Consider the following 20589-nt stretch of genomic DNA (forward strand, 5'->3'; position numbering starts at 1 on the left):
GAAGGAAGAAACGTGGGAGAGAGCGTTGAAAGAGGGTTGCCAGTTGCAACCTTAACACAATTCTATTTCTTTCGATGCATCAGGCCGTGTGCTGAAAATGACGCAATCGAAGTGGCGACCGCGAGAATCTTGTGAGGAGAAGACGCGCGACACGTACACGTAAAATGCGCTCCCTCGTACGTACACGGTGGAAAAGAAAAAGAGTGGGCGAAGTGGGGTGAAACGATCCGTAGTGGAAGACGAAGAAGCGTCTGGTCGAACGAGTAGAATCGTACGAACCTTCATCGTGGCCGCAATAGCGGATCTTTCACACTGGTGCCCACATTTAACATTTCACGACAGATAGTATCAGTCGTAACGTGCAACGACGAAGCAACGTTTTACCGAGCGACAAGTTCAACAAGGTAGCACCGACGAACGAATTATCATCAACCGAATTATCAACCGAAATAAAGAAGAGAACGAAGTGAAAAGGCAAAAATGGTTTACGAGAGCGACTTCTACACAACTCGACGACCCTACTCACGGCCTTTAGTCTCGTCTTACTCCATCACGGTCAGTATACATGGGATTTGCCAACAGAGCGGGATGAAGTATGTCTTAATAATGTTTTTTGCTGGATGGCACTAACGTCGAATAAAAGCGTCAAGTATGACACGGGAACACTTTAACCGAGACAACCTTGTTGTATTGGATTTTCAATCGATCCAACAGAGCCGACGTTTCGCTTCTCCTTTCAAATTCTCGATTCGATCCAAACCTCCAAACTTTCTCTCCTTCCTATTTTCGCGTCTCGATTTCCTAACCTTTACGATGATTTGTCAAATGGCGAGACGTTGGCTCGTTCACGATCGAAGAATGAAAACGACAGACACTCCTCGATTACCCTTTTTCGATCTCATTCACGAAATCGATCAACACGACAGCCACGAATTGTATCGACGAATTACGGAAACGTCGTATCGCTGTCGATGGATCGAATTCGATGCATTTCGAAGTCTCTCTACTTCCACACTGTATTCCGGCCATTATTATTCATTTACCAAATGTTACCAACTGTTGCTACCAATTGCTCTTTGACAAGTTTTCTCTTAATTCTCGATACATGCACTCGGTGTCTCCCGAAAAAAATGAAACGAATACTTTGTTCGGTACGAGTCGATCGTACTTAGCACAAGCCTAAATTTCAATTAACGTGCACACTTAACAGCACGGAGTATCAAGTATGCCGTCGAGTATCAATTACGAGAGTTAAAACCAGATATACGACTGCGCAGTATAATAACCTCCAGTTTACGGAATTAATTTCTACCTGCATCTGATAATAAGCTCTGACACGAGTCACCCGGACGAGTTGAAAACGGACGGGAAAAAAAAAAAAAAAAAAAAAAAAGAAAGATACCTGTTGAATGATTTGTTTTCGACAACATCCTCTGTGTTTTGTATGCACTTGTACACATATGTATGTGTTATATCTCCCAATGTAACCAAGATTTTATTATTTATTCTATCACAATTGTATGCTTCGTGTATTCGTGTATTTGTGTAAATAATTGGAAATTAATTGGGATAGGAATTATTGTTTTAAAGAGGATTGGAATTTATTTCGTGATAAGATGATACGAGCGATCGTGTTCGTAAAAATGATCGCTAGATTAAAGATAACTTTTTTCCTTTCTTTGTTTTTTTTTTTTTTTTTTTTTTTAAATTATTTTTAAGCCCTCTCAAACGTTTAATTCGCAAATCAATACTCGAAATTTTAACGAGTTTCGCGTTTATATAAATATTAAAACGATATTTTCATCTTCGAATACGAAATATTCGAGAATTCGAATATAAAGCAGTGATTCGAGGGCAAAGGAATTAGAGAAACGACTATTCATAGCGTTGCAGCCATTTTCCGGGACTCTGTCGCGTTAAACTTAGATATCATACTGACCCGGCAAATTTTGGATTCGTGAGCAGCAAAAAAATGTATTTCGAACTTCCACTAATATAGTCTGTTCCACGAAAGATACAATTAAAAAAAAAATAAACAAGTAATAAAGAAAAATAAAAGAAGAAATAAACCATAAACTTTTTTAAACTTTTCGAAGCGAAGAAAATAAAGGAAATCGAGGAAAATTAGTCAAATTTCTCGGGAGGAGAGAATTTTTCAACTCCCGTGACAACGCAAATTTTTGGGATCGATCGAGATCGATTCTCCATCGGTCGATCATGGATCAATGGCATCGTTAAAAGCTGACCCGAATACCTTACTTCCCAACGATTCTAACCATGTTTTGAAACAGAGCTTTCGAGACAGAGAGAAAGAGAGAGCGAGAGCGTCTCGAACGATTCGAAGGAGAAAGAGAGAGAGCGAGAGCATCTCGAACGATTCGAAGGAGAAAGAGAGAGAGAGCGAGAGCGTCACGAACGATTCGAAGGAGAAAGAGAGAGAGCGCGAGAGCGTCTCGAACGATTCGAAGGAGAAAGAGAGAGCGAGCGAGAGCGTCTCGAACGATTCGAAGGAGAAAGAGAGAGAGCGAGAGCATCTCGAACGATTCGAAGGAGAAAGAGAGAGGGGTATAACGACACGCGCACTCACACCAGGGAAGGAAAGAGCGATTCGGTGGTCAAAGATATGTTATTAAGATACTTTCCGTATTTCTTCGTTTCGGTAGAGGGGATTCTGCGAGCATCGGTGTTGCGTTACTCTGCCCTAATTTAGACTCACGACGTAGACCAACGATGTTGACTCCCACCACTAAGGGAGCTAAAATTCGTCACGGAAATTCATATGTGATTTTCTCACTGGCCATATTTGCTTTTGTAACCTATATGTCGCAAAAGCTTCGTGTTTCTCGGATTATTGTTCCTCGAAACATTTCGAAACATTTAGATCGATAATGCAATTTTCTTCTATTTTCGTCGTCCCACCTTGGGCAAAATGGAAGGAGAAGGAGAATTTTCTATTTTTTCTTTTTCTTTTTTTTCTTACACTATCTGAACGAGATTATGGACAATTTTACGGGATAAAATTAGCGAATTAATAATTAAGATGAAGATAAAAATAGAATAACAATGAGAATATCGAAAAATATAAAAACGCTCAACGACGTGTTTGGAAAGAGAAGAAGAGAAGGAAAAATCTACGGACAATATGCGATATTGTATCGGGGGAGCAAGCGTAAGGAGGGATCCGCCTTAAAAAAATCTCGCTCAACAATTCGGAATGTGCGGAGGCGAGCACGAGGGCGCCTGTGTTGCGTTCCTTGTATACCATTCACTGTTGCTTTCGTCTATTTTTACGCGAGGATGAGAAACACGCTACGCTATAACCGTGGCAGAAAATAATCGAGAATATAAAATAGCGAGGAATCATCGGGGGAGAAAAGGACGACGTATTTGTATTTTCCTTATCCAATTCTATATTCGTCCGCAGTAACCGGAATGACGGTGGCACGATCATTGAATAATTTAAGATTCGTCATTTTAATTCGCGTTGCTACGATCGATATAAGTAAATATATATATACGTATATATATAGTGTCGCAATAATAATGGAAGAATGATGGTGTGGAAGTGAAGACGAATCGAAAGGGATCAAGTTTCTGATCGAAGAAAAGAAATAAAAAAATAATAATAACAATAACAATAATAATAATAACAATAATAATAATAATAATAATCCTGAAAAACAATTGATGATCGACAAGAAGAATAAAGAATGGGGCAGAAAACGCATCACGAACGATGATGATGAAATTTACAGAAACAGGACTACTTCCCCTGGGAAAAAGTGCCGTTTGTCCCACGACCATCCTTGGTACCGGAACCATTCACGGTCTGGGGTCGTAAGAGACAGGATCCTAAAAAGGAATTTTACCAATACGTAACCCTGAGGGATAAGGAGGGTGTCGTGCGTGGGAAGAACCCCTCGAAAGAGGATCATGCTCGCCAATTGGTGGCAGGTGGCGCGGTGTCGAAGGTCAGTTTGGATGCCGCAGCCGAATTGGCAAGGAAAGGACACGTTTTCGGGAAAGGGGTGCTTTCCAGGCCACAGACTACCAACAGACACGTCGCTTTACCGGCCAGCGGTCATACCAAGATACTGATGGCGCTCCAAACGCCATCTTGGTACCGATTTTAAGGATTAACCCGCGAACGAACTGGAACTGCTTAATTAATGGAATATATTACGTCTCGTGAAAAAAAAAACGGACGGATTTCGATACGACTGACAAACAATTTTGATATATTTCCTCCTTAGAATTTAGTTAGATAATACTTGCCAGGACTTTGAGATTCACTTTATCGATCCTTCGAATAATCAATCCAACGATTTAACAAAAATATTTCTCGAGAGATTCGTAAGTAGATGCAATTGATTAATATTTTTTTTTTCAAATTTTTATCCGAAATAAATGGAAGGGAATAAATTGCAACGATCTCTATTTTTTTATTATATTCAATTTTATTCGAAATCGCGAATAACGAGCGAAACAAAGCGGAATTTTTAAAAAATCGTTCAACCGCGGGAATTCTTCCCCCGTTCGAACGCGTTTAATATTTTAGGCGAATAGAAAGTTTTTACTCGACCCGTGTATATCTATAATTAGGGAGGCTCGATTTTCCAAGGAAGAATCGATGCTTGAGCAAGATCGAAGGGGGCAAAGTGAACAAAGTTTTTAGGTCGAAAACTAATGGCCGAAACGAGACACCGAGATGCATATGAGCAAAGAACACAAACATAACTATATATATACACACACTATCGCGTCGCGTTATGTATGTGTTTCTTGGCAAGTTGGCTCGATTCAACGTTGCTCAACGTTGCACTCTAGAGTGTCCTGAATATCTCGGCAAGGAGACATTATTAATGCATACGTGTACCGCTCTACGTTTATAATTGGCCCGCACGTTGTGTGTCTACAGATAGATATCGAATATACATTAATCGGCGAGATCTTATCTTGGCGATCCCCCCCCCCCCTCTCTTCACTTTCTTCTTTTCCCTCAACTTAACATCGAGTGATTAAAAAAAAAAAACCTCAAGTACATTCGTGCTAATTATCACGATTCCCTTCCAAGAAAAAAAAAGAAAGAATTCATTCTCAACTTCGTCTGAATTTGATTCAAAATAAATGCTAAATGGAACGAGGCAAAATGTCGAAATATCGTTTTCCTTTTTTTTTTTTTTCGATAATTTCAATCGATCACGCAAACGAGACGAATCAGAAGTTTACGATTCGAAGTTTCAATGATTACAATGATAGTTTGCAAAAAATTCGAAATTCTTTCTTATTTTTCACAATATACGTCCCCTTTTCCAATATACGTTATTCCAAAAGACGGAGAGCAGAGCGAACGAAAATTTGGCATATTAAATCGATCGAAATTATACCTATATGTATATATAACCTATATGTATATGTATACTTATATGTATAGTTAGAAAGAGATTGTTGAAGAGAAGAGTTTGAATTTTCGAGAAATGGAAATGAATCGAGTTCTGTTCTCCGGGTACGCCTCTGTTCTCCACATTGTTGACCTTGTGTGACCCGAATATCTATAGACGCCCCGGCATTACGTGGTCCGTGACTATCCGGAAGTCGGGGTGAGGTCTGCTCAAGAGCAATACAGCTATGCCTACACCAACACCAGCTCGTCGTCTACTTCCTCCTCCTCCACGGATCCGTACAGCCGCCGCCCGCACAAGTCCAGCTACAGCGAGGAGAGCGTGTACAAGAGGGAGAGCGGCCCATACGGATCGTACTCGACCGAGAGATCGACCAGGACATCGAGTGGGGGCGCTCCTGGAAGCTATCACTCCTCCTACGAGTCCCACACTTCCGGCCGTTTGCCAGGTGGCACCACTTACCGCCATTTCTCCTACCGTGTCTAAATCCCCTCCGCCATCTTGAATCGAGCAGCCTCCATCTTCCGACCGTGGGGCGAACGACGGAACAACGACGGACCCGACGTCTTCTTCCTCTCTTTCTCTCGCTCGATCGAAAATGTGGATCGGATAGGGACAACGAGCTTTCTCTCTTTGTATCTTCTGCCCCCGTATCTTTTCCTATATGTAAACGGTATACAGTTGTCAGTGGCCAGTGATTCCTAACCTTTCGAGTCGTGACGCGAGTTTCTTTTCACTCGGTATTTATTATGGTTCGTGTTTATTCTGGAAGTTTGGAAAGGAGAGTTGTTTGAAATTATTTATATTATCGAATACGTTGCGACTCGAGAAAGGTTGGAATATTGCTATTCGTGTGATTAAATTTGTAATTGCGGGATGAAAATTAATCATGTCATGTAGCTGCATTTCGATACGTTGAAATTGATCGTGTTTAATTATTGGCTGTTGTTAAATTATAATATATATATAAATGTATTGGATATTGAAAAATATGTAAATTTGATATTACAAATAACAAATTTGGAATTTACGCTCAACTTGTTTCAGCAATTTTATTATTTTTATCGATTGTACGTGTGGGAGTGTTTCTTCTTCTTTTTTTTTTCTTCTTTTTCTTCTTCTTCTTCTTCTTTTCGCTTTCGAACCAATGATTTTATTTATATTATCCGTGTGCCAGCATATATTTCGTTTCCTTCAGCGTGTGTGCGCGCGTGTGTGTGTAACGACAGTGTGTGAATTAATAAAAGAGAACGCATTACAAGTATCTTTATATCAATTAATCGGGCATGAAAAACGTATATCGGACATATTGATTCGAAGAAAAAAGAAAAAAGAAAAAGAAAGAAAGAAAATGCGTGCGTTCACTTTTCTACTGTGTACCAAACTGTTAAATCGTGACTAACATCACTGAAACCAATCTCGATAGACACACAACGCGACAATCGGCCAAAATAAATTCCTTTTGTTCCGCGGATCGTTGAAAATTTATTCGTCGTCGCCTTTTTTTTTCCCCTTTTTTTTTTTCTTTTTCTCTTCTTTTTTTCTCTCAAGGTACACTTTTCCTTGCTTTTCTCTTCCTCTCCGAATCTCGATTAATCGGAAAAACGCGCCACGAACGATCAGTCTCTCGACCGACGGTCGCCAATTTCCAACAACGACACGCGCGTGTGTAAACGAAGGAAATAAATAATGAATGAATAAAGTGATGCGTAAAAGAAAAATAAAAAAAAAAAATAAAAAAGATAAATAAATAAAAAAATAAAATAAAAAAAGAGTGCAGAAAAGGATACTGTATTGCGAACATTACTAACCGGGTGTTGTTCTTCTTCTTTCTATTTATTCTGCTTCCCACTGTGACTCCTCGTCCCAATCGCCGCCGTCGGATCACGTCCAATATCGTCGAAAATCGATTCGAAACGAAAATCGCACGCAAAACTCTGTAAATACGACGATAAACCGGGGCGCAGGATCGACCGATTACCTTACCGATCTCTACGATTCTTCAGGTAAGTAGCATGGGATTGCAAGCTGATGGAGAACAGAAAAAAAAAAAAAAAGAATAGCTCGCTTCAAGTACGCAAAAAATTACGGCAAGATTTTTTAACACAATGACACAAATCGATCGATTCTCACCGCAAGATTTCTCTTCTTTTTTTTTTTTTTTCTTTTTTTCAAAGCTGCTCCACGTACGACGCTTTTCTGCTTCATCTCTTCATTAACTAAAACCTTGCATTTTCGCAAATCATCCATAGCATCCATTTGGAAATTGGCATCGTTGTTTTCGATCGAACGACGATCATTAGCGCAACGCATAATCGCCGCTTTAGCTGCTAATTAACTTCGATTCGAAGGTGAAGGTGAGGGGAGTGAGTGGTGGAAAGAAAGGCAAACACAAGGGAGGGAGGAGGAATAAATGATTAGAGAGGTTGCACATTGCGATCACAATGATGATTGAATGCAATAAAAATCTAATCCGATTTTCTTTGCTCAAATTACTGGAACACTGTTTCACGATTGCAATCACGATTGATCATTAGCGTTGATTTCTACTTATCGTTTCTAATCGCATCAACGTCGATGGGAATGAATGGCGAGTGGGAAGAAATGCGAAAGGAAGGAAAGAATGGCAGCTATTAATTAAATTAATGTCTAATCAATTGCTGATTGATACAATGCCTGTCGAATATTATCGCAGATATTATTTCTAGTCACGAATAAATCCATTACCGTGAGGATGAATGGCGAAGGAGAGAAAGAGATTGCTGAATTACTGCTTCAAATTGCTATTAATCGATATAACTACAGCGAATAAATTCGTTGAAAAGAGAAAGAGATCATGAAATACTGCAAAAATTAATCGATATTATCGCATTGCTGGTAATAAATCCATTTACCATGAGAGTGAATGAAAGAAAGAAAGAGGTTGCTGCTTCAAATTGCTATTAATCGATATAACCATTGCCATAGCGAATAAATTCGTTAAAGAGAGAGAAAGAGATCGTAGAATGCTAAAATACTGCACAAATTGATCGATACAATCGAATATTATTGCTGGTAATAAATCCACTTACCATGAGAGTGAATGAAAGAAAGAAAGAGATTGTTGCTTCAAATTGCTATTAATCGATATAACCATAGCGAATAAATTCGTTGAAGAGAGAGAAAGAGATCGTAAAATGCTAAAATACTGCACAAATTGATCGATACAATCGAATATTATTGCTGGTAATAAATCCACTTACCATGAGAGTGAATGAGAGAAAGAAAGAGATTGCTAAATTACTGCTTCAAATTGCTATTAATCGATATAACCATTGCCATAGCGAATAAATTCGTTGCGAAGAGAAAGAAAGAGGTCGTAGGTTGCTTGCGAATGAATCCAATATCGGAAGAACGAATGGCGGGGAGAAGAAAGAGACAAAAGAAAGAGAGAGAGAGAGAGAGAGAGAGAATGGAGGAGAGAATAGACGAATGCTCGACACGAGCGCTTGGCTTGGCCGAAGCTAATTGTCGCTGATGCCGCTGGGAACGTAACGATTAGTCGACGAATTAGTAAAGCAGAGTTCGTGCCTCTAGTTGAGAAGCATTCCCCGCATGCCATACGTGGCTCATAAACGGCTCGTCACCGTAATCCACATCCCGTATCATACTGTGTACTATGGCGGCACCCTGATACCGATAAGAGTTCACTCGCGCGTGCGTCCAAGCGTCCTTGCAGCCGAGCTCAACAGGATACGCAGCCTGACAAGACCGTCCACCGAATCCTACGTGGAAAAGTATCTTCAATCGAAGGATCACATCGTAAGTCTGCCTAAGATATCTCCTCCGATATCTCTGTTTCGACGCAAAAAAAAAAAAAAAAAAAGAAAAGAAAGGGAGAAAAACAATCGCATCGTTCACGGCCATTAAGCATGAGTGTCGTCACTACCATCACCATCATCACCATCATCGTCATCATCATCATCATCCATATCGTCGAGACGAATCATCGAATCATTCGTGCACCGTCGCATCTCTTCACGATTACAACCCGTTGTTCTTGGACGACATCTGGCATCATCGTTCGGCGGAATCGCGTCGTCTTTTTTGCACGGACAAGATCGAATTTTTTATATTTTTACGATTGTCATCATATATATATACGTACATATATGTATTATTATATTATCGATTGAGAATTTGTCTCAATTACTCGAAGCATGTCTAAAATTATTGAAATTTATACGTCCCATCTTGTAACGCCGCGATACACACTTTATATTTTTCGATCGATTTAACCGAATTAACGAAACGATCGTTGTTACTACGCTAATACTAATTCCTGTCTCAGAAACAGAGCGAGAACCTTATGAGCACGTATATTTTACGTATCTCTCTTCACAGTACTTCGACGACGAGGCGAGGGAAATACGTGCGAGAGTGGATTCCCTTCTTCGACGAGTACACATCTTCGTCCCACGAGCCGTAGCAAGGTATATTTAACCGCTTATATTCGCTTTTTAGAAAACGCGAACAAACGCGGCCCTATTCTCTCTCTCTCCCTCTCTCCGTCTCCCTCCCTCCCACCACCGCCCGATTATATCCATCCTCTTTCGCCCGTACACAGTCGGTAATGCGAAACGACTTTTCCATTTTTCTAGCGACTTCGCGGAGGAAATAGTGCCGGAACGCATGCGCAGCGGGGACTACGTACGCCGACTGCTCTCGGGCAAGCACAACACGAAGAAGGACTCGATAGAGCCGATCTCATGGTACGAGGTACCCGATCGAGGTAACTTTGGTAATCTGGCGTGTGTTAAGTATGTCGCCGGCAAGCCACACTCGATCAGGAAACCCTACTTCAAGGTCGCCGATTTACGCCCGTCAGACATCAAAAACGATGTCAATTTTCTCAGTTACTACAGCAAGAATCGCGAGGCGGCGGCTAACGCCTGTGAGTAATTAAATACCGAGGAACACAAAACGATGTTTACACGAACACACAGACCGCCGATAAACTCGCGTGTGACGTTACCCAGCTGTCCTAAAATTTCTCTTTTTATTTTATACGTACGCAACGTATTATTTATACGCACGATCTTCTTTATACTTGTTATTTATTTATTTATTTTATTTTTTTTTTACTCGAATCGTGGAAAATGAAAAAATAAAAAGAACTTTTAAGACAGCTGGATACATATATATATAGTTTATTTTTGATCGAATTTTTGTCGACAACGGACGATCGAGAACGAATGAAAATTTTTTTGTTCAAACACGGAACATGTAGGAATGAAGATAGTAGAAATAGTCACGTTATTACGAGAAAGATCGAATGACGAATAATTATCGAAGATAATTATTAATCGTTACATCGTTCGATGTGTTCGGAATCGAAAGAAAGTGGAAAAAGAAAAAAAAAATGGCGATGTTATTCGGCATTACTTTCCCGTATACTTTTTTATATATATATATTCTTGAAGAAAATTTTGGAAAAATAAAAGCGGCCATGTGACGCCGTTGTGTGTACCTTTCTTTTTTTGGTTTTTCTTTCCCGCTCGGTTTTCTACTCTTTTTTTCCACACACTTTTTTGGATGGATTGCCATTGGATTCGCTCTGATCTGACAATTTTTTTGCTGTGCTGTGTTACTCTTGTTTTTTTTTTTTTTCTTATTTTTTTCTTATTTTTTGTTTCCCTCGTTCGTTACGTAGTTTTCCTCTTCATCTCTTCTTTTTTTTTTCCCTCGTTCTTTTGTATGTATGTACAGATTTTATTGTTCGTAAACTGTGTCTAATTGAAATATGTATACACGTGGCGACACGAAGGTGTGAGACGTTGTTGTTTTTTTTCTTTTTGTTCGTCTTTTTTCTCGTTTACTTTTTTTGCTCGGGTCTCTCGGGTTTGATTTCGACAATTGACGATTGATAAGGCGATCGACGATAATAATTTCGAGAAAAAGAGAGAGAGAGAAAAAAAAGAAAGAAAGAAAGAAAGAAAGAAAAAAAAAAAGAAAAGAAAGAAAGGAAGGAAGGAAAAAAAAGAAAAGAAAGAAAGGAAGGAAAGACGAAAATTCTCGAGACGGAAGCAAGATTTTTCACACTTGAGAAAGGGGTGAGAGAAGTGCAGAGAACCAGATGACTGGGACACGTTAAATAACGGGGGTAGAGAAAAGGCAGAGGAGGAACCAGTTCGGCTTTTTTTTCAACGTTTCAGGCAAAGGGTGGAGGAATCGGGTTCCAGAGCTGTACGAGGATCCGACAAAAATGAAACGAAAGGAGAAGGAGGAGGAGGAGGAGGAGGAGAATGAGAGTGAGCCAGCTGCCGAAGAGTGACGACGCTCGCGTTATTATGAATCGTATCGCTACCCCCCGATTTTTCTTTTTTCTTTTTTTTTTTTTTTTTTTCTCTTCAAATTTATAAAAATATCCACACAAATCACGCGTGGGCCCCCTTGCACACAACGAAATCCAAACACCAAACAAACACGATTGCACCGAACACGAGATCGAATCGATTAAAAAAAAAAAAAAAAAATACACCTTTCGCACGGAGATGTATAATGCGCACAGATTATTAGAAACCGACTGATTTGTGAATTTCGTTTGAGGAAAAAAAAAAAAAAAAAAAAAAATTGGTCGAATTAAAGGATTGGTTAACAACACTTTTTGGTGTCGGTTTTCGCACGAGTAATAATAATTAAATAACGAAAAGACTGAAAAAAAGTAAAAAAAAAAATAAAATAAAACGTTAAAACAGCGGTTACGAGTAATCGTTCATACGATTTTCAATTTAAAAAGAGAAGAAATAGATAGATAAACGAAATCTCTACGCGATTCGAGAAATTCACCAAATTTCACTCCTTCACTGTATATATTACTAATTAAAAATACTTATAATCCGATAAAAAGAAATAAAATAAATCAATGTGATCGATGATCGAAAGAAAAAAAAAAAACAAAAAAACGAGCAACCGTCAATTGTTTCCCTTGCACAAATATTAAGATGGAAAGATTAAGAAAACGGGAAGCTGACTATCCGTTCGAGGTAAGCTTATCATGCGTGCTTTTGCAGATTCTAATAATAATAAAAATCAGGCCAACATTGATATTTTTCTCGAGGTTGAGTGAATTTTTTTTTCTTTTCTTTTGTTGAGAAAGGAAAGGAATTAATTAATCATTGAGTTGTAACAAGAGAGCGATATTATAAGAAAAGAAAAAAAAACAGACGAAATGATATCGCAGCTGCTAAAGTAAAAAAAAATATCTTACGGGGTGTGTATGAGGAACAAGACACGAATATTCCTCCCCCCCCATAATTAAATATCGTGCCAATTAAATATTTAAACATTGTACATATGAATGATGCAAACATGCTAACCGATAATCGTAACAAAAAAAAAAATAAATAAAAAATATCGAATCCATTTTCATCGACAGATTCGTTAATAGATTGGATCAACGTTAAGTATATATATATATGCATATATACCGTGTGTCCTTTTCTTTTAATCACTCCCCTCCCATCATGTTTACAAAAACAGGAAACGATCGAAGACAAGACGAGAGCAATTTAATTCGATTCATCGTTTCTTCTTCCCCTTCCCCCTCCTCGCGATAATAAATTACAAAAAATCGTAACAAAAAAAAAGAAATATCAACTTCAGGGATAATATTTCATTTATTCACTCCGATATATATATATACAGGAAATTCGAAATCTTCTTCTAATATTCTAATTCATTTCTCTCAGTCGCACACCATCGTTGAATTGTTTGATTGTAATTTCTTTTATACAGTTTTTTTTTTTTCTACGAAGCTTTTTTATCATCGATTAACGTCGATTAACAAAAGCGTCAATAATATAAATAATATTTCTAACTTCTTTTTCTTCTTCTTATGGCTTTACGTTTACATTCATCTCGCTCACACTTTTCTTCTATTTTTTTCAGACACGTGTACGAAATTATATATACGGAAAAGGATATTTAATTTTTATTAATCGTTAATCGAATAATCGTTTATGTTTCATATCATCATGTATAGCCCCAGATCAACCGATGACGGAAAGAGAGTTGCGGAAGGGTCAGTAGAAAAATTTCTCTAACAATCGTCCTTGAATTAATTCGTCCCTTTCTTCTCCTCTCTTACCTTCTCCCTTTTTTCTTTCCTCCTTCTCATTCATCTCATTCTGACAAATTTTAGCGCGAGCGTTGCAACCCGATTTGGACGACTCGACTCTGAGGAAAGGTAAAAAAAAAAAGAAAAAAAGGATCTCTCGCGAATCTTTCTTTAAAGAAGAAAATGTGATCATTTCGTGTGTCTAGTAACGGATAAAACGCGTAGAGAAACGGAATCGAGGGCGGAGAAGAGATACTCGTGGATGCGCGAGAAAGTTGTCGAGGAGGAGAAGGAAATTCACTTCACGGAGACAGTGAAAGATTCAACGGCCGAGTCAGAGCCTGAAGAGGAGTCTGAAGAGGAGCCAGAAGTCTCTAAGGAGCCTGAACCTCCAAGCAAAGCCGAAAATCCTGCGAAGAATCCGGAACCGGAGCCAACGACGCAACCTGAACCGGTTAAACACTCGGAACCCGTGAATCAAACTGCCAAAGAACCCACGCCTGAACCCGAACCTATCAAAGAACCCACGCCCGAACCTGAACCTATCAAAGAACCAACGCCAGAACTCGAACCCGAACCCGAACCCGAACCCGTGAAAGAACCAACGCCCGAACCCGAACCGCTTTCAGAGACGAAAGAGTCGAAGGAGGAAAACTTAGCGAAGGAAGATGCGGAAAAGAGAGTGGAAGAGGAAGAAACGGAGGATGAAGAAGCGGTAGAAGAAGAGGTGGAATCGAAGGGAGAGGTTAACGAAGCTGTAAGTGAGTCAGAGGAAGAGGAGGAGACGCAGGATGAGAAGCAGGCAACGACCGAGGATGGTATGTTGTTTCAGGACAGGATTGGACTGTGTATTGAATAAAGTCATTTCGAGCAATTATTGGAATGAATTAATATTTATTAGATTTATAATAGTTTTATTTTAAGGATTGGGCTATATATATCAAAATAAAGTTACTTTGAGTAATTATTAGAATGAATTAATATTTATTAGATTTATAATATTTTATTGTATTTATAATTTTTTATTAGAATTAATATTTATTAGATTTATAATATTTTTATTTTAAGAATTGGGCTATATATATCAAAATAAAGTCACTTTGAATAATTATTAGAATGAATTAATATTTATTAGATTTGTAATATTTTTATTTTAAGGATTGGGCTATATATAAAAATAAAGTCACTTTGAGTAATTATTAGAATGAATTAATATTTATTAAATTTATAATATTTTATTGTATTTATAATTATTTATTAGAATGAATTAATATTTATTAGATTTATAATATTTTTATTAAATTTAATTAGATTTATAAAATTTTATTGTATTTATAATTATTTATTAGAATGAATTAATATTTATTAGATTTATAAAATTTTTATTTTAAGGATTGGGCTATATATAATATTTTTATTTTAATATTTATAATATTTTTATTAAATTTAATTAGATTTATAAAATTTTATTGTATTTGTAATTATTTATTAGAATGAATTAATATTTATTAGATTTATAAAATTTTTATTTTAAGGATTGTGCTATATATAATATTTTTATTTTAATATTTATAATATTTTTATTAAATTTAATTAGATTTATAAAATTTTTATTTTAAGGATTGGTCTATATATAATATTTTTATTTTAATATTTATAATATTTTTATTAAATTTAATTAGATTTATAAAATTTTATTGTATTTATAATTACTTATTAGAATGAATTAATATTTATTAGATTTATAAAATTTTATTTTAAGGATTGGGCTATATATTTTTATTTTAATATTTATAATATTTTTATTAAATTTAATTAGATTCATAAAATTTTATTGTATTTACAATTATTTATTAGAATGAATTAATTCTCGATCGAGTTAATTGTTTCGAGAATACGAGTGATGGGTTGGTGATCGAAGTGAGTTTGTTCGTTTACAAATTATCGTTAGAAATTTCGCCCCATCCCTGTTTCGATCAAAGGAATAACGGAAGATTTAAAGAATTTGTGGATAAGTATATCGGCGAGTATGAAAGATCGTGTCTCTTATGTTGCATGATACGATATATGTTCATTTCGTAACGTGTATGATTCCATTGTCGTAGAAATGTATCTGTATCTCCTGTGTATATATGTATGATAGGGATGAACAAGTAATTCTTTTAAAAGATCATTAAAAAGATGTTCAGAAATTTTCGTTTTTCAGTGAGGCAGGATAAGGAGGAGGCGGCAAAGAGAATAGAGCAGTACCTTATCAACGCTGCCGAGCAGGCGAGGTGGGTAACCCTAATAATTAGAAAATTTGGCACCTATCGATGATGAAAAAGATATATTGCGCAACAGATCGGTTCGAAAAAATTCGATTTCGACACGCGTCGATCACCAAATCGGTCCAACGGACTAACGGGTGACCTGGTAAAATCCTGGCCTCCGATCGCTTTTGGCCTGCTTGCCAAAAAAATATCGATCTGATTTATTGATTTATTACATAATAATAATCGGGCGATTAATTTAATTTTAAAATTTCCCTTCGATCAAGGACCGAGGAGGAGCGGAAAATAGCCGCGGAGGAGGAGCGAACGAGGTTAGAGTTGGAGGAGGCGAAGGCGTGGGAGCAGCTGCAAATAGCGCAGGAGCGGGTGGCCCATCTCGACGAGATTATCGAGCAAGAAAAAACGGAGGAAAAGAGGAAGGCCGAGGAGGAGAAGATCGAAGCTGACCTGTTGGAAACTCGAAAGATACTCGAGGAGGAGAGGTAATTTCGTTCGAAGGAAAGAAAAAGCGAATCGCAACCAACGCAACTCTTCTTTCGTATAGAAAGTTAGAGGAGGCTAAAACGGCGGCTCTGCTGGCGGAACAGGAGCGGATGCTGATCGAGGAGCAATTGGAGAAAACACGGGAGGAGGAGGAGAAGGAGGAAAGGTTGGCGAACGTCACCTTCCTCGAACAGGAACGGGAAGTGAAGAGCGTCGATCCTTGCCGCGACGACGAGATCACGTGCGACGTCACCGATCAAGATAGAGAGGAGAAGCCCTACGATCCGATCACGGACGACGAGACGCAGGTGAATATTTAGGAAAAATGTCGAAAGAAAAAATTTTCTTCTAAAAAAATAATAAGAAACGATTATTATTAAATTATTTAATAATTTAATAATTATAATTAATTATATTCTATGATGAAGATCGAGGAGGAGGAAGCGCACGAGGAATGCGAGTGCGACATGGCGGAGAATCCTTTCGTGGAGGAACCGGAGGGGGCGGAGGGGAAGGCAGTGACTGGTGGGAATAGCGTGGAGGAATCGAAAACGGAAGAAGCGACATCGGGCGGAGAGGAGAGTTTCGTGTGGGGCGACGAAGAGGATTAAAAAAAGGAAATTCCTCGTTCGAGAAATCGTTCTCTTTAAACAATCGCGACTCGTTGTTCGCACGGTATATAAAGGAAAGGATGTAATTTGTAAAAAAAGTTCAAGTCTCTCTCTTTCTCTCTATTCTCGATCATCTGTCGTTTAATTATATACTCATTCACGATTCTTTTTTTCTTATCTTTCAAACAAAAAATCGCTCGATCTCGATCTTTTGTCGTGTTTCGCTTGTCGTATTGCACTCGTGGGAAAAATTTTCACGAATTTTGATGAAATTGAAAATTCTTTGCATCATCTTACGTGTTCAATTGTTATTATATTAAATCGTTGAACGATTTTACGATTTTACGATCTCTCTATCCCAGTTGATTCTATTGTATCTGGGTATCTCTCCGAGCTTGTGCAAAACTTATACAAAGTAGAAAGTTGACGAGGAAAAAAAAGGAAAAAAAAAAAAAAAGACAATTTCTCTTTCTTGGAGAAAACAAATTGTTTAGTAAGTTTTATCAAGTTGTAGAATATATATGTTATGTGTATTTAATTTTATGTAATTTATCTTACAACAACATCGTCCAGTTCCAACTTATTTCTCTTAATCGATAACGAAAGGGAATGGTTTGGTTAGGTCTTACGTAACGTGTATAAATAATGCACATCCCGCTATAATTGGAAAATGGTAGCTAGTATACAGGAAATTATTAATTTCATAAACGATTAAGCTGGAAATGGAAAAGTTGAATGAAATTTTATATATATATATATTTATCTACGCGACGTTTTCTTTCGATGCTCTTTCGATTCTTTCGATGCGTCTGAGAAAAAAAAGAAAAAAGAGAAAAAAAAAAGAAAAAGAAAAATGGAAAAAAAAATATTTATTAATTATCACACGCTGTTCAATTACAACACTCGATTAAACACTGCACTTTTCATACTTTTAGCACTTTCCTGTATATTTCTATAATACGTATTTTTGATTATGTATACACACTTCTCTGGCAATAAATATATGTTAAATTAACATATTCGAATATTCGGATGATTTATAACCTTCTTTCGACATCTATTCCAAATGTCGTATTTTCCTTCTTTAAATATTCGTTGAATACTTTACCCTCATCTAAAATTGATCGCTAATATTATTTTCGAGTTGATATTAAAAACGTAAATGTCACGATTATAAGGTCACTTTCGTAGGAAGAACAATCGCGTATAACCTTAACCTTGGTTAATATTACGTAACATCGTAGTTAATACAAATACCAGGTAAATCGATAAAGTAAAAAACATCGATGATCACGTGTTTCAGCAGCGCCTCTATCTTTGCTACAGCGATCCTTTTATAACTATGCTCGAAAATAATATCGAAAAGTGAACGATAAAAATAAAAAAAAAATATTATTTACAATACAATTACAAAACTTAAACAAGCAAAAATTCAATTTCTTTTCGATCTTTCTCTCCATATTTTCCTATAGAAATACACTCTCTACTTATTTAGTAACTTTCGAATCCCTAGCGTATCCCTAGATTATTCAAAAGCATCAGATATATAGAAGAGAAGTTCAAGAAAAAGAAAAAGCCTCGAAAAGTCAGAAAAATTTTATCCTTAATCCTTGATCGATTCTCGAGAGAGCCAACGCGATAATTATATTTTTTTTTCAAAACGAAAAGCCGTAAGCGACGAGGCGAAATCGTTCGTAAAAGGCAACGATCCTTCTATGCTCGAAAATAATATCGAAAAATAAACGATAAAAATAAAAAAAAAATATTGTAAATATCATTTACAATACAATTAATAAAACTTAAACAAGCAAATTCAATTTCTCTTCAATCTTTCTCTCCATATTTTCTAATAGAAATACACTCTTTACTTATTTAGTAACTTTCGAATCCCTAGCGTATCCCTAGATTATCCAAAAGCATCAGATATATACAAGAGAAGTTCAAGAAAAAGAAAAACGCCTCGAAAAGAAAAATTTTATCCTTAACCCTTGATCGATTCTCGAAACGAGAGGCAATGATTATATATTTTTTTTTTCAAAACGAAAAGCCGTAAGCGACGAGGCGAAATCGTTCGTAAAAGGCAGGAGGGTCGTAATCAGGAAACCGATGATCGTCAGCCGACGACGGTGCGTTGGCCTGCCGCCGCTATCATAATTTTCCAAAATGAGCGCCGAGATTAGAGAGAATTGACGTCATAGCCGCGACAATAAAAAGAGGGATTCGTTTGGCGGAGCACCGACTTGTGCTATATCATCGAATATCGAGAAAGCGGGATGCGACGTGACGTAGCGTTATGCGTTATGCGTGTAAGTGTGCGTACTTGCGCGTAGCGTGCAATTACGTAACTCGAATTATTCTTCAATCGAGGAATGGTTGACTTTGATCTTGTAAAAGGTTCGAGGGAAATCGATATCTCGATTTTCTTTTTTTTTTTTTTTTTTCGAAGAGATGAAATATTTAGAATATTTATTTTTCTTCCTTGTATTCTTCCCGCGAAACAAAACAACTCGATCGAATAATAAAAAATTCGAGCGATATTTTTACGCGTTTAAAAGCTTGTTTGTTTTTTGCGTAATCTTACTTTTGTTTTCCAAAGCGAATTATTCGAGTTTTTGTTTAGTTGCGTGCACGCGGTTTTTTGTCGAAATGTATACGTTCGTCGAATACCTTTTGTAATCTCTGTTCCGTACATGACATTGGCAATGAAACAGTTTAATGCGAATGCAAGCGCAAAAGGGACCTTGGAAAAGTCGATTCACCAATAGTGAACCGTGTTTTTCTTTCGAAACGACTCTTTGTTCAACAATTTTCCAAAAGACTCGAGAAATTATCAATCGAGAAATATAAACCTCGAAAGATTAAAAGATTAAAAAAAACGATCAACAAATAAATCGAATATATTTTCTTTCGAAACGACTCTTGCCCTCTTTGTTCAACAATTTTCCAAAAGACTCGAGAAACTATGAATCGAGAAATATAAAACTCGAATAACGAAAGATTAAAAAATTAAAGAAAGGATCAACAAATAAATCGAATACAAAATAAAATAAAATAAAATAATTGGAGTTGAATAAACGAGGGAGATCGTCATTGTAGTCGTCATCACGAATCGATGACGGAGGTGCCGCTTTACGACGAATCGATAATAGCGCGATAGACGCGAGACCTTTGCTCTAACCTTAATGCTTCCTCGATGCTCCGCGTTCTTTCTTACGGACGAAATTAACGGAAGAAGAACGGAAGGAAAAAAGAAAAGAAAAATATCGATCAACATAGAAACGAAAATATTATTCCGATGCGTTTTGTTTTCCACGGAGGAAAGGAAAGGAAAGAAGGGGAAGATGAAATGGACGAGGGCAAAAGTAAGTTGGTTGTCCAATGTTCGGGACAACTGACGTCAGTGCAGAGTTGCTGGCGCCACTGTCCTATGACGTCATTAGGGGTGTACTTGGGGTGGTATGCGGGGGTGGTCGAGGTTCCAGAGGCGTAGAGTTGAGGAAACAGCGATAAGAATTTTCCCGATAATCCTCACGTCGAAATAGAATGCTTAATCCGTCCAGATTAGGGAAAGGTTATCACGGACAACCTTAATGATTATTCTTCGTCTAGCAATTTCTTTTTTTTTTTTTTTTGTAATGGGATATCTTAACGGAGAAGGAAGAAAATATATTTTCGCATTCGATCCTGATTCGTGTAATCTTTATTTTTATTTTTAATTTATC

General features: G+C 37.3%; 2 protein-coding genes across 4 annotated transcripts; both read left to right on the top strand.

Annotated features, from left to right (window-relative positions):
- Positions 1-88: 88 nt before the first annotated feature.
- Positions 89-11917, top strand: LOC113218812 (protein anoxia up-regulated-like). Of its 3 annotated transcripts, XM_026441068.1 has the most exons (7): positions 92-555; positions 3756-3971; positions 7370-7408; positions 8979-9203; positions 9786-9874; positions 10043-10335; positions 11597-11917. In XM_026441068.1, exons 1-7 carry the CDS (start codon positions 481-483, stop codon positions 11713-11715), a joined length of 1056 nt encoding a protein of 351 aa, XP_026296853.1. In that variant the 5' UTR covers positions 92-480; the 3' UTR covers positions 11716-11917. The 3 variants fall into 3 exon arrangements, with proteins under 3 accessions (XP_026296855.1, XP_026296853.1, XP_026296854.1); XM_026441070.1 differs by lacking the exons at positions 8979-9203; positions 9786-9874; positions 10043-10335; positions 11597-11917 and adding an exon at positions 7655-8817 and having other exon boundaries at positions 89-555; XM_026441069.1 differs by lacking the exons at positions 3756-3971; positions 7370-7408; positions 8979-9203; ... (1 more) ...; positions 10043-10335; positions 11597-11917 and adding an exon at positions 5559-7212 and having other exon boundaries at positions 162-555.
- Positions 11918-12290: 373 nt separating this feature from the next.
- LOC409060 (golgin subfamily A member 6-like protein 22) lies at positions 12291-17882 on the top strand. Its single transcript, XM_026441066.1, has 8 exons — positions 12291-12427; positions 13426-13464; positions 13585-13629; positions 13707-14318; positions 15707-15776; positions 16040-16255; positions 16318-16564; positions 16685-17882. The coding sequence occupies exons 2-8, from the start codon at positions 13440-13442 to the stop codon at positions 16865-16867; spliced, it is 1398 nt and encodes a 465-aa protein (XP_026296851.1). The 5' UTR covers positions 12291-12427; positions 13426-13439; the 3' UTR covers positions 16868-17882.
- The last annotated feature ends 2707 nt before the right edge of the window (positions 17883-20589 follow it).

This window comes from Apis mellifera, linkage group LG5, assembly GCF_003254395.2.
Source record: "Apis mellifera strain DH4 linkage group LG5, Amel_HAv3.1, whole genome shotgun sequence".
Taxonomy (NCBI): domain Eukaryota; kingdom Metazoa; phylum Arthropoda; class Insecta; order Hymenoptera; family Apidae; genus Apis; species Apis mellifera.